General features: G+C 47.8%; 1 protein-coding gene across 1 annotated transcript in view; it reads right to left on the minus strand.

Annotated features, from left to right (window-relative positions):
* Positions 1-14295, minus strand: part of LOC124693579 (serine/threonine-protein kinase PCRK1-like) — a gene marked incomplete in the record, with an annotated part of 68601 nt that extends 54306 nt beyond the window's left edge. The window contains 5 exon segments of the mRNA XM_047227062.1: positions 9628-10144; positions 10807-10929; positions 11076-11336; positions 11876-12260; positions 14123-14295. Coding sequence (XP_047083018.1) covers positions 9628-10144; positions 10807-10929; positions 11076-11336; positions 11876-12253 — 1279 coding nt within the window.
* Between the last annotated feature and the right edge of the window lie 749 nt (positions 14296-15044).

A 15044-nucleotide genomic window follows, 5' to 3' on the forward strand; every position in this document is an offset into this window, starting at 1 on the left:
AATAGGAACCCGGGCGTTGATTTCGTCCGATTCCGAGAATATTTCGTTACTAGGATTTCGAAACCAAAAACAGCAGAAAACAGGAACCGGCACTTCGGCATCTTGTTAATAGGTTAGTTCCAGAAAATGCACGAATATGACATAAAGTGTGCATATAACATGTAGATAACATCAATAATGTGGCATGGAACACAAGAAATTATCGATACGTTGGAGACGTATCATTCCTCTAGAGGCACCGTTTACTGCACCTGCCCAGCAGTCTCCTGCATCAGCACCAGCTCGTGTACCAGCCCAGGCTCCTGCACCTGCCCCAGCCAGATCACCGAGGTCTCAGCTCATTGCTGTGGCCACCCGTGTGGTGACCAGGACGCATCTGAAGGCTATGTTCGTGAGTATATGACAAGCATAACTGCTCTTATCTTGATGTCTTCTCTGCTCAAAGTCTCACATGGTTCGAGTGCATTGGTGCCATTGACTAATTTTTGGTGGTATCTCTTGCTTTGAATCAGAAATTGCCTAAAAGTATCTCCAAAGATCTCAATGCTGGCCGAAGGGGCAAGATATCCCTCGTCATGGAGAGTGAAGGTCTCACCGTGGAGGGACGGTACTCCGTCGGTCCCACAGATGGCCGCTTGGCTGTTACTTCCAGGTGGAAAAAGTTCATTGACGGTGCCAAACTTCGCATTGGATCAAAGTTGAAGGTCAAGATCTTTCGATGCCGATGTGACATGCTGGTCATAAAGTTCGCGGTTGTCTAGTTCTGTTGCCCCATGAGCCCTTAGCAAATGCATTTGTAGTTATACTTATATAAGGTTATCTTATCTGAACTGCTAATTAATTGTATGGGTGGTAAAACTCCGGCAAGCTTTTGCTCTTAGCAAGTATGTATGTATGATCGGCTATTATGATAACTAATGTTTGTGTTCATCTTAATTTGCATTTCCGTTTTAGAAAAAAATTAATTTCTATTTTGGCTGACCTCGTTAGAGAACTATCGGATTGAACCCACAACATGATTCAAATAGATTCATTACACCGAGCCACATGTCTTGAACTTGCTATACACTACTTCCATTAATCGAGTGCAAGAAGGCTTACCCGAGCTGCTCGAACCATGGCGGATTCGAATCCACCTTATCTATCTAGAAATACAACCTTTGCGTAAAGAGGATTTGCAGTATGGGGAGGCTGACATTGGGGACCCATGAGCCAGCGAGCGTCGTCAACGTTTTAAAGGTGGCAGGAGATCGAAAGAAAAAATAAGCCAAAAATCAGTTGGTAAACAAATTCAAGAAAAGAAACATTTACCTTTACGAGAGGATGACATGCGGGACCCATGAGGCAGCAGGCATCCTCAACTATTTCAAGGTGGCAGGGATCAAAAGAAAAAAGGAAATAGCCGTAAATTAATTAGGGTCAAAAATAAATCCATCAAAGGAAACTTTTATTGTTCATAGAGGATGACATGTGGGACCGACTTGCCCAGCTGCGTCGTCATCGTTTCAAAGGGGGCAGGGGATCAAAAGAAAAAGGCAAATAGCCAGAAATTAGGGGAAAAAAATAAATCCAACAAAGGAAACTTTTATTGTTCATAGAGGATGACATGCGGGACCCATGAGCCAGCAACTTCCTCAACGTTTCAAAGTCGGCATGAGATTGAAAGAAAAAGGCAAGTGACATAATATCAGGAGCCAAAAATAATCCAAGAAAAGAAACTTTATTGTACATAGAGGATGACATGCGGGTCCCATTTTGTAGCAGCGGTCTCAACGCTTCCAAGGCGGCACAGGACCGAAAGAAAAATGAAGTAGCCAGAAATCAGGGTGTGAAAAAAAATCCAAGAAAAGAAAGATTTCAATTGGGCTGTATCTCGGACATCCGGGCCTTCGAACTATCCTGCTGGGCCTTTTGACTCATACAATTTCAACCCACTCCAAAAAAGGAAAGGTCGAATTTTTCTCAAAAAAAAAAAAACAGGAAAGTCCTATGCTTCGCAAAAACAAAAAACAAGGAGATTCAACATATAAGTTTGTTTATGTAGATATAAAGATTTAATTTATCCGTTTGCAATAGCTCAGAGCGAAATACAACGTTTATTGTCTGCAAAATAAAATATCACATGTTTCTTGTACGGGGAGGTCGACATCGGGGACCCATGAGCCAGCAGCGTCGTCAACGTTTCAAAGGCGGCAGGGGATTGAAAATAAAAAAAAAGCCAAAAATCAGTTGGTAAAAAAATACAAGAAAAGAAAACATTTATCGTTCTGAGAGGATGACATGCGGGACCCATGAGACAACGAGCATCCTCAACGTTTCAAAGTCGGCATGAGATCGAAAGAAAAAGCCAAGTGACATAATATCAGGAGCCAAAAATAATCCAAGAAAAGAAACTTTATTGTACATAGAGGATGACATGCGGGTCCCATTTTGTAGCAGCGGTCTCAACGTTTCCAAAGCGGCACAGGACCAAAAGAAAAATGAGGCAGCAGCATTCTCAACAATTCCAAGGCGGCAGGGGATCAAAAAAAAAAGGAAATAGCCAGAAATTAATTAGGGGTCAAAAATAAATCCACCGAAGGAAACTTTTATTGTTCATAGAGGATGACATGTGGGACCGACCTGCCAACAGCGTCCTCATCGTTTCAAAGGGGGCAGGGATCAAAAGAAAAAGGCAAATAGCCGAAATTAGGGGTCAAAAATAACTCCAAGAAAGGAAACTTTTATTGTTCGTAGAGGATGACATGCGGGACCCATGAGCCAGCAGCTTACTCAACGTTTCAAAGGTGGCATAAGATCGAAAGAAAAAGGCAAGTGACCAAATATCAGGAGCCAAAAATAATCCAAGATTTATTGTACATAGAGGATGACATGTGGGTCCCATTTTGCAGCAGCGGTCTCAATGTTTGTAATGCGGCTTGAGATCAAAAGAAAAGAAAGTAGCTAGTAATTAGGGGGTGAAAAAAATCCAAGAAAAGAAAGTTGATGGACATAGAGGATGACATGCGGGTCCCTTGAGCCAACAGCTTACTCAACGTTTCAAAGGGGGCAGGGGATCAAAAGAAAAAGGCAAGCCAAAAATCAGAGGGTGAAAAAAATCCAACAAAGGAAACTTTTATAGCACATAGAGGATGACATGCGGGTCCCATGAGCCAGCAGGTCTCTCAACGTTTCAAACGTGGCATGAGATCGAAAGAAAAAGGCAAGTGAAAAAATATCAGGAGCCAAAAATAATTCAAGAAAAGAAAGTTTTATAGTACATAAAGGATGACATGCGGGTCCCATTTAGCAGCAGCGGTATCACCGTTTGAGAGGCGGCAGGGGATCGAAAGAAAAAGGCAAGTGAAAAAATATGAGGAGCCAAAAATAATTCAAGAAAAGAAAGTTTTATAGTACATAGAGGATGACATGCGGGTCCCATTTAGCAGCAACGGTATCACCGTTTGAGAGGCGACAGGGGATCGAAAGAAAAAGGTAAGTGACCAAATATGAGGTGCCAAAAATAATTCAAGAAAAGAAAGTTTTATAGTACATAGAGGATGACATGCGGGTCCCGGTTAGCGAGCAGCGGTATCACCGTTTGAGAGGCGGCAGGGGATCGAAAGAAAAAGGCAAGTGACCAAATATGAGGTGCCAAAAATAATTCAAGAAAAGAAAGTTTTATAGTACATAGAGGATGACATGCGGGTCCCGAGTTAGCAGCAGCGGTATCACCGTTTGAGAGGCGGCAGGGATCGAAAGAAAAAGGCAAGTGACCAAATTTGAGGTGCCAAAAAAACTCCAAGAAAAGAAAGTTGATTGCACATAGAGGATGACATGCGGGTCCCATTTAGCAGCAGCGGTCTCAACGTTTCCAAGGCGGCAAGGGATCAAAAGAAAAAGGAAGTAGCCGTAAATCGGGGGTCAAAAAAATCCAAGAATAGAAAGAATTTTGGTTCATAGAGGATGACATGCGGGACCCATGATCCCGCATCGTAAACGGCTCGATCGGAGAACGTTGAACGAGATGGCGCGATCGAGAAAAATACAATGCCGGAGAGGCTGCCATCCGGGCCCTACATCCCTCGGCGGTGCGGATTTGCGTTGACTCGGCCGGCGAACCCGAGATTTCGAGATCCACCACGTCCCGGGCCACCATACGCGACGTTTTGGCCGCTTTCGTCGGGCTAGGTGGCCTCAAAAACGAGAAAAAAAGTTTTGACATGCACCACGGAGGGACCAAAAATCGTCGGCCATGGTACACCAGCAACCACGGCGCGACTTCAACTTCGTCGGCCATGGCAACTTTTCTTGTAGTGAGAGGATCCATGCGGCGTAGATAAGGGCGGAGACGGCGGCGAAGGCCTAGAGGAAGGCTAGCAGCTTGAGCAGGAAGCCGAGGCAGCACGCGGGCCAGCCCAGGCTCAGCGACGGATCTCTGCTCCGGCGACGCACCATCGTGTCTGATTCCCCAAGCAGCAGCAGCAGATCTTGATCTTGATCTCTCTCTTGTTTGGTTTGGATGGGATTAGAGTGGCTGTGAAGCAAGCAACGCAACGCGGATGAGATGAGGGAAGATGAGATGAGATGATTGGAATCGAATCGGGATGATGGATGGATGGATGCGTTGACTTGACTCACTCCTTGGTAGCGCGGCCCGGCCCATAAACAATTGAGCCCAGCCCAGGAGGAATGACGCTCCTCCCTCGATGCATGCAATGCATGGGATTGGGATGTTGCGCCAGCGCCGCCGTCCAAATCCAAGGCCGTTGATCCTCCTCACCTTTCCATGCAAATGCAAATGCACCGCACCAAACCAAACCGACAGAGAGAGACACACTCCCTATAAATGGCAAGTAGCATAACGAATCTAAACTCCTGACGTGAAAAAGCAACCTTTTACCGCAACAAACAGGGATCACGCTGACTGAAATTAACATAAGCACTAGGCAAGAAACTTGTGGTGGTGGACAGGGGAATCTAAATTGGCGATGTGAAAGAAACCTTTTACCGCAAAAAACAGGGGAATGATTTACACCGACTCAAATTAACATGAGCACTAGGCACGAGGATTGTAGTGGTGGACAGGGGAATCTAAATTGGCATTGTGAAAGAAACATTTTACCGCGAAAAACAGGGGAATGATTTACACTGACTTAAATTAACATGAGCACTAGGCCCGAGGGTTGTAGTGGTGGACAGAGTAGTAAGTAACTGGAGTTGCAGGCTACCAACGAATGTGTGATGTCGTGCACAATTAGTTAGTGGCCGAAAGTAAATCTCATGCATGGCTGCTTTCCAAATTTAACGTGGACTCTTTGTTTTTGTGCGTGGAACATGGACTCTTTGTTTTTGTGAACGGAACGCACACGTAGGCGCCCAGCCACCGTGATCAGGAAACCATTGAGTAGTGCGCCTCCATATTCCACACTTCCTTCAAATGTTACAAATATATAAACACAATTCACAAGATTGGACCAAGAAGGAACAGCACGAGTTATGAAGTCAGGTTCGGTAGAAGACGGTGTAGAAAAGTGTGAGCTTGAAGGACTCGAAAAAAAATCCCATAAATGACAAGTACATGACAACATACTACCTACAGTCCTGGTGTAAAATAAATTTGTACTGCATCAGGCTTCACACAATCGTGCTGACTGAAAGTTAACATAAACACAAGGCAAGATTGCACCGGGCAGAAGAGTTCTGAATTCAGGTCCGGGCGGAGGAGGAGGAGCAGCTCCGCAAGGAGTCCGCGCGGAGGGCGCGACTGCGCAGGCCGGCGAGCCCGCCGAACCCGCACTCCGCCTGGGAAAGGGCGCAGTGGTCGCCCTGGCCGGAGTCCCCGCCGCCCTCCGGCGTTTCTAGCCGGAACAGCGCTTCGCCGCCGGGGGGCGTCGTCGTCATCGACGCCGACGACGACGAGTACTACTGGGGTAGTACTGCCGGCGGCCACTGCGTGCTCGCAAACCCTGGCTAGGGTTTGCTTTTTTTTTTTAGTTTAAAGCCCATATAGGGCTTTCTTTTGTGTAAAAATTGCCCAAAATAGGGCTAAGTCTAATTACCGACTAGTTTAAATTTATGTTTTGTTGTTTTCCTTTTTCATTTTAATTTTTGTTTTATTTATTACATATGCGCTGCGTCCGCGCGTTGGGCGCAGCGCGCGACCCAAACGAACACGCGGACGCGGGCCGCTGTCCGCGTGTCCGCTAGGCCACCCAAACGGTCCAAAACGGACGGCCCAGCGCGTCCGTTTGGGTCGCGTGGTTGGAGATGCCCTTACCTCCTCCCCTCTTTGCATCCAGGAGGGAGGATTCAGAGTTCTTGGGAGCCAAGTGCCACTTCCATTCGTCGACAAGCCAATGGTTAGATTCGTTGAAACCGAAAGGAGCTTTACAGTTCCTGCACACCACATAAAAATCTGCCGAAATTCTGCACCGTGCATACGAAGAATGTGATATTTGATGATGATGATGGAATGGAAAGTATGCAGAATTCCTTGCCCCCAATCATTCACTGTGCCTTTCTCTCTAGTTACATGGGAACAGCAGACTGAGACCACCACCAGAAACTTTGCCACTGATACAGTCTTCACCAGATGATTTGCACTGGATCTGCAACTGAATATTTGATCATCTTGGGTAACAAAAGATAACGCGGACCATACGATAGAATAAATCGACATCCTCCCAATTGCAAAAGGGGTCTCTTTCTAATATGTGCAGCTGGGTCATAGAGCGTCTCCAGCAGCGTCCCCCAAAGCGTCCCCCAAAGGGATTTGGGGCGCGCCGGACAAAAAATGCGTTCCAGCCGCGTCCCCTAAAGCCCATTTTTGTCCGGCGCGGTCCGATACGGTGTCCGGCGCCCCGAGCCCGTCCCCGTCCCACAGGGGACGCACCGGGGACGCCGGACACAACGAAAAGCGAGGCGGGGAGTGGCGGGGCCGACTCGTCAGCGGCTCAGTGAAAAATCGTCTCCCACTCCCGCCAAATCCCGCCCCTCCCTCCATATCGCGCCTATCCCGCCGCGCATTTCTGGCCTCCCCCGCCTCCAATTCATTTCTCCTTTCCCCGCCGCCGATTCATTTCTCCTTTCCCCGCCGATTCGTTTCTCCCTCCCGCCGTCCACCCGCCGCCGCTACCTTCTCCCCATTCCATGACGCCGCCGGTAGCCCCCAAGAAGATGGCCAAGAAAGCGACCAAGAAGCCGCCGGGCAATGCGACGAAAGGGGCGAAAGCGCCGTTCGCGAAGCCGCGGAAGGCCCCGGCCCCGAAGAAGAGGCCGGAAGGATTGACCGATGATCAGTGGCATGAAGACTGTCTGCGCCGGAAGATGTCGACAGCGGAGCGGAAAGGGCGGAGGGCGGCGAAGCAGGAGAAGAAGGCTCTGGCGGCGCGCCAGCACCACCACTTAATGGCCGGGTGTATCGCCGCCACCAACGCGAGCCCATATAGTACGAACGTGTCGGTGTACGTTCCGGGAGTTTTCTCTCCGTCGTCATCCGCCTTCTACAACGACGCCCGCTCCGGCACTCCCGGGTGTGTGACGCCTAACTTGTCGCCGCACTACCAGGATGCGCTGCCGCATGGTGGCTTCAACCCCAACAACCTCTACTCCCCGGCGTACGAGCAGCGCGAGCCAGGACCCGGTGCGGACGGCGACCCTTTCACTGGCCGCAGGGGGCCGCTCGAATTCGACGGCGCCGGTGCTGAGGGTGCTGAGGAAGAGGAGGACGATGAAGAGGAGGGGGTGGAGGACGAGGACGACGACGAGGACGAAGAGGGCGGCGAGGAAGAAGACGAGGAGGGTGCCGGTGACGATGATCTCGTGGAGGTCGACGCGGACGGCGTGAAGAAGAAAAAGAAGAAGAAGGCGTCGGGCACACGAGGCCCCAAGTGGACGGCTTTGGAGGATCTTTGTCTGTGCGAGTCGTGGGCGACGGTGAGCCATGAGTCCATCATCGGCGCCAACCAAAAACACGGGAAGTATTGGGCGAGAATCAAGGCCGAGTTCGATGAGCGCAAGCTCATCAAGGGCAACTACAACAAATTAAAGTGACAATGAAGAGGAGCCAAAAGGCAATGTCGACGTGATGGGCCATCATCCAGGCGTCGGTGAACTACTTCCATGGATACCATCAGGAATTACTGACCAGAGCCGAGAGCGGCGCCGACCTCTCCCAAATGGTACGACTCTTTCTTCCATAATCTGTACCGTCTACATTGTGTTCGATGAAATGATTCCGCTTCCTTTGGCTAGTTTGATAGGGCCATGGAGGTTTACGCGAGGAACTCAGATGGGCATAAGCCGTTCGCGCTGATGCATTGCTATAGCAAGCTCAAAGGGAATGAGAAATGGCGGTTGACGTGCCTGTCGCTGTCCAAGGGGAAGGACGCCATTGATCTGGACGCGGCGTCGGCAACGTCGGCAGGGCGTCCTATTGGCAACAAGGCTGCTAAGGCCGCCTTGGCCGACGCCGCGTCGGGTGAGAAGACGCAGGCGTCGATCACGAAATGCCTCGCGGACGTCTCCTCGACCTTTCTCTCCCGCGCCAAAAAGAACGACGAAAGGTGGGCGGAGCTGCTCAAGAGGCAAGAGGAGAAGTTGGAGCTCAAGAAACGCAGGGACGACATGTCCCTGCTGAGAGCGTCGACGGAGGGAATGTCTCCCCGGACGCGGGCGGCGCACAACTTCTTCAAAGGCCAGATCCTCGACGACATCGAAGCCAAAATGGCGGCGGCCGACGCGGCGGCCCAGGAAGCGGCAGCGGCAGCAACTGCGGCGCAAGAGCCGGTTGCAGCGTCTTCGACTGCTACACCATCGTCGGCCTACGCAACAGCGGCAGAGGAGACAGAGCATGCACAGCACCAGGCAGATCGCGACGAGGTCGTCGTGATCGACGGACCTGCGTCGACTCAGGATACGTCGCCGTCGACCAACCCCTTCTTCTAATTTAGCATGCACTATATGGTCTGTATATGATCGCCGCTACTCTGATCGGCGGGAACGATCTCTTTTGAATGCAAAATTTGAAGTCTTGATTGGGGGCGGCGTTTGGGGAAACGCGGCTGGGGAGCGACGTCCCCCAAAGGCGGCACGAACAAAACACGTCCCCCAAACGCTCAATCCGACGCGGTTTGGGGGACGCGACTGGAGATGCTCTTATCTGACCAAAAGGATGGCTGGCAGGAATGTACCCCCAGGCATGGCTGTCGACACCCATCAGATATTCAGATTATTCTGCAATTGAGATGGAGATAAGACGCATTTTCCGATTGGTGGGCAGCATCCACTGGTTCAGGTCACATCTTGCTTGAATCTGAATCATTCCCTGCATTCAGGTTAAACCCTTTCTAGAAGAAAAATGACAGGTTTCTTGGTATTTGCACAGAAAGAAAGGGGCCTAGTGTTGATGCAGGTTGCACCAAAGACTTGGTTCAGAGAAGAGTATGGGGCATGGAATGGCTGAAACTGCACCAAAAACACTAGGGGCCTCTACTGATTACCATCTTTGCTCGCACCTCAGATGGTCATGCACACGAAATCAGATCTATTACACAGAAAACTACAGGAAACAACGCCACAACTCAACTGTGCACCCGTATGAACAGCTATACTTTACAGACAGGGACCACATACTACCTAGTCAACAGGTCTTTATAACCTCAGGCTTCCAGCCCCGCCATACGATCAGGCGGGAACCGAATTTGAATTCGTGGAACCTTCTCTTCAACGATCCTTTCTTCGTCCGCTTTGCACCCGGTTCAGAAACCGAGCCATGGTAGTGTAGAGGAGGCTGCGGCGGTCCGCTCTCAACGCTGTCCACAATCTTCAGAACCATCTCATACACCTCACTCATCTTTGGGCGTGATTTTGGTATACGGAGTAGACAGCGGTTTGCCACGCCTGCCAACTTTGTCATGGACTTGAGGTTGTAGTGTCCCTCCAGCCGTGGGTCTACAATGATGGGGAACCGTTTGACGTCAGATATGTATGGTTTCACCCAATCCAGGAGCTTCTGCTCGCCCTTTGGGCGGTTCCTGTCAATGGGACGGCGACCCGTGATGAGCTCATAGAGCAGCACACCATAGCCCCATATGTCACTTTTTGCAGTGAGGCGCCCAGTTTGCATGTACTCTGGCGCTGCATATCCTAGAGTCCCAACAACCTGCGGAAACATATTATTAAATGTCTTAGTTTAGATGGACGGATGTATCAAATTTAAGTTGTACTAAAAATTAAAAAACTGGCAAGAAGAAGAGAATGGTTTACTTTACTCTTAGTTAGGATGAATACTTTTAAACTGAACTCTTGTTACTTGTAGATGTGGTTGGCCTTCTCCGAAGGAGAAAAACGTGATTTCTTTACTGGACATATTATTTTGGCTAGGATATGTGTACATTCGTCATTCCGAAACTGCTAGAAGAATGAATATAGCACTCATTAACGCTTACTCAAGCTGAAATAGTAACTCATTTCTAGGACTTCCGTTGCAATTATCAAAAAAAAAAAAAAACTGTTCAGCACTTCAGAAACTAACTCATAGACCTTTAAGCATGCATAGAATAAAAATACACTAAAACAACTAATCAATTAAAGCATTTGAGATGGAGCAACTGGGTATCCATTTTCCAACTTCATTGCTATCACAAGGGAGTCATGTTAAAGAAACAGAAACAGCTTACATGTTATGTAGCCTACCTGGCATCATGATTATCTATATATTTCGAACATCGTATATTTGCAAGCATAATAATTAGAAGAATATGAAACAGAATGCTTTCAGAACACACTAACACAAAATGGTTCTTTGTTAGTATATGTTCGTACCGCTGTGGAGACATGGGATAGACCTTCCTGTGGTCCATGCCTAGCCAATCCGAAGTCTGACAATTTTGCATTCCAGTTCTCATCTAATAGAATGTTAGATGTCTTCAGGTCTCGGAAAATAACCTGCATGCATGCTAAATTAGTTAAATACACAACTTCTCCTATTGCATGCATTCTTTCTTGCTGAACGTACTTAGGCAGTGATGCTCACGCAAATGTTTCACATTCAATTTGTTTTAGTATAGACCACCAGAAAGCAAATGAATTACCTGAAAATCCATTTCTTCATGAAGATACTTCAGCCCTCGAGCAGCATCGAGAGCTACTTTTAATCTCATTGGCCATGATAGAGTGGAATTTGACCTACTTGCCAAGTGGTCATCCACACTTCCGTTGGGCATATATTCGTATACTAGAAGCCGCTGCATTCCACGCTCATCATCGTCAGCGCAATACCCTATTAGTTTGACAAGATTTGGATGATCAACAATCCCAAGCACATTCATCTCTGTTAACCATTCCTTCTGCCCCTGAACAAAGATGATATTATATTAGGAACCCAAACTAGTGGCTCAAGCTAGATTACGGTGTAAGTGACTTAGAAAGGGGTAAAACAGCAAGTGGAATTGAAATACTGGCATTCTTGTAACTTCGTTTACCAGTTTTTCCAATACTCTTCCACTAATTGACTCACTCAACCCAAGGATAGAACAACATGTAAGTTAACATGGACTCTAAATGAATTGGAAACTAACAGGTAAAAATTATAGTTTTTTCTTGCCTGAGGCAATGTCTTTTTCTTAAGAATGACGAGTTCAAAATCAAGTGTTAGTTTCAAGATGCCGAGATTGAAGATTCAGAACCAAGTCCAACTGTCCAAGTTACACTACAAATGATTTATGACTCGTCACCGGCTCATCACAATGGAACAAGTGGATTGTAATAATTGTATGGTATTATGACCTTGCTATCTAATATTGTATCGTATTATGCACTAGCTATCTAACAATTTTAAGAGCAATCTCTAACAACAATATTGTCAGCAGTACAATATGGTGAAAGAACTTGCCTGAACCCCTTTCCGATTCAACTGCTTGACGGCGATCTCGATCCGCTCAGTTGGTTCATCTGAGTTCTTGATGACTCCCCTGTACACACACCCAAACCCACCCTCGCCAACCATGAGCGACCTGCTGAAGTTGCGCGTAGCATTCTTGAGCTCGGAGAAGGTGAACAGCCTGAGGTTGCTGGGGTGGTCGGTGAAGCTTGGGTACTGCGTTCTCCGTATGGACTCGGTGCTCATGTCAGAGGCGTTCAGGTTGTTGAGATCTGAGCCAGACCGGGCCTCGCGGTCCGTCGACGTCGTGCTGAAGGACCGCACTGTGGCCGACTTGGTGGTCGTATGCTCCGTTTTGGCCGCTCCATTTAAGAAAGGCAGACACCTCATTGCTGTGCTGCAATACGTTGGGAGTTAGTCAAGAAACTATTGAGTGGTGGGCCTCCATAGTTCATACTTCCTTCAAAAGATTGGATCGTGAAGAGGCAGTACGAGTTATGAATAAAGGTTCTGGAGAAAGTAACTGAGCTGTTGCGAGCTAAGGACAGAAAGTATTCCTTAAAATAAGCACTAGGCAAGAAACTTGTAGAATTCAGGTTCAGGTGAAACATTTTTTTGCTGCGGGCAAGGGAAGGCACCAAATTCAGAGCTTCCTATAAACTCCTCATCGTGTAAGGCAGTATTTCTTAGATTCTGTTTGGGGATGGTGAATTGTCCGACTAATGGTAGTTACTGTCAGCACAACTTGCGTAACTGTACTCGTAATTGCACCGTTACTGGATAAAGAACTCCCTATAAATGGCAAGTAGCATAACGAATCTAAACTCCTGATGTGAAAAAGCAACCTTTTACCGCAACAAACAGGGATCACGCTGACTGAAATTAACATAAGCACTAGGCAAGAAACTTGTGGTGGTGGACAGGGGAATCTAAATTGGCGATGTGAAAGAAACCTTTTACCGCAGAAAACAGGGGAATGATTTACACCGACTCAAATTAACATGAGCACTAGGCACGAGGATTGTAGTGGTGGACAGGGGAATCTAAATTGGCAAGTACATGACAACATACTACTTAGAGTCCTGGTGTAAAATAAACTTTGTACTGCAACAGGCTTCACGCAATCGTGCTGGCTGGAAGTTAACCTAAACACAAGGCAAGATTGTACCGGGCAGAGCAGGCAGAAGAGTTCTGAATTCAGGTTCAGGTGCAACAAGTTTTTGTTGCGAGCAAGGACAGGCACCAAATTCTGAGCTTCCTAGCCATAAACTACTCGTCGTGCCAAGGCAGTATTTCTCAGATTCAGTTTGGGGATGGCGAACTGTCCGAAGATTGGTTGCGTAATTGTACTCGTATAATTGCAACATTAGTGGAGAAAGAGCTCCTCATAAATGGCAAGTTGTTTAACGAATCTAAACTCCCAGTGGTGGACAGGGGAATCAAAACTGGTGATGTGAAAGAAACCTTTTACCACAACAAACAGGGCATGCTGACTGAAACTAACCTGAGCACTAGGCAAGAGAGTTCAGACAGAGTTGTGGTGGTGGACAGAGCAGTAATCAAGTGGAGATGCAGCGTAGGCGTGCAACCAGCGTGATCCGGCGACGGCGAAAGCTAGTAAGGGCGGGCACCGATTTCAGAACTCCCTAGCAGTAAACCCATCGTCGTGCGGAGGCAGTATTTTTTAGATTCAGTCTGGGGGTGGAGAATTGTCATAATAATACAGCACGGCTTGCGTAATTCGTTTTTTTTTTTTGAAACTTTCGGCTTGCGTAATTCGTAATTGTGTTACTACTCGTAATTGCACGGTTAGTGGAGAAAGAACTCCCCATAAATGGATACCGAATCTAAACTCCTAGTGTAAAAAAGGGAACTTTTGCCGCAATAAATAGGGATCACGCTGACTGAAAAACCTAAGCACTAGGCAAGAAACTGGTGGTGGTGGACAGGACAGGGAACCTAAACTGCTGATGTGAAAGAAACCTTTTACCTCAACAAACAGGGAGAGGACTCGCGTCGACTGAAATTGAGCTGGGCACTAGGAAGAGTAGCGCTAGTACCTAAGTGGAGGTGCAGGGTAGGCGCGCGACCGCCGTGATCCGGCGACGGCCAAAGCTCCGCTAAAACCAATCCCGGCGCAGATCGTGGACGGAGACGGAGGACACAGGACGGGAGCACCACCGAATCAACCAACCAACCACGGGAGCAGAGCAGAGCAGAGCAGCGGGGTGGGGAGGGAGGGAGGGAGGGAGGACGAACCTTGGGCGCGCTGCTGGCGACGGCGGAGGAGCAGGAGTCTCGGGAGCTGGGAGGAGCGCCGATCCGGGAAGGCACGAGGTAAAGGGCGTAGGCAATGACGGAAGGAAGGAAGGAGAGGGGAGGGGTGAAGTGAAAGAGATTGGTGGACTGGACCTGGGGCAGTCAAACCTTGGATGGATGGAGGTCGCGACGGCTGGTACTGCTAGATATTTGCTCCTCTCGTCCACCTACTGGAGAGGAGAGGTCCGAGGAAGAAGATGAGGAGGAGCAGGAGGGAATGGGAGGATTCAGAAGTGGTCTTCTTCCTCGTCGCCGCGGTCGTCGGTGAAGGAGGGGTGCAAGATCGGGGGAGACTGATGAATAGGGTCGGGATCGATACGTAGCGGAAGGCACGCAATCATTAGTCTAATCCCATCCACACTGATACAGTGCTAATTTATTGCCCAATGCTCAGTCTTGTTTGGATTACTAAATCAGCGGCAGCGCAATTGTCATCCCGCACTGGTCTCGTGTATGCCGTGTGATCGTACTCCCTCTGTATTTTTTTAATTCAATTTGTCTTTTTAAAAGTTAATCTTTGTTAAGTTTGACCAAAAGTATAAGAAGAAATATCAGCAACTATAGTACCAAAGTGCCTCCTATGAGTTCCGAATTACAAAATGATCTACCTAGGCGGACGATTGTATTTCGGTGTGTCTATTTATTCATTTTTTTTTGTTTAAAGGTAGCTACCCGAACCTGCCGCTCGGTTCTATTCATTCATTCAAGTCTGTATATATGCAGTTCATATTAAAATAATGGGTGTGACTAATTATCGGTCTACGGAGAACTAACTTACTCCCTTCGTTCGCGAATAAGTATATATATATGTTTCATTCCTTTTTAAAAAGTTAATTTCTAAATATAGCAACACATGTGATAT

This window comes from Lolium rigidum, chromosome 2, assembly GCF_022539505.1.
Source record: "Lolium rigidum isolate FL_2022 chromosome 2, APGP_CSIRO_Lrig_0.1, whole genome shotgun sequence".
Taxonomy (NCBI): Eukaryota; Viridiplantae; Streptophyta; class Magnoliopsida; order Poales; family Poaceae; genus Lolium; species Lolium rigidum.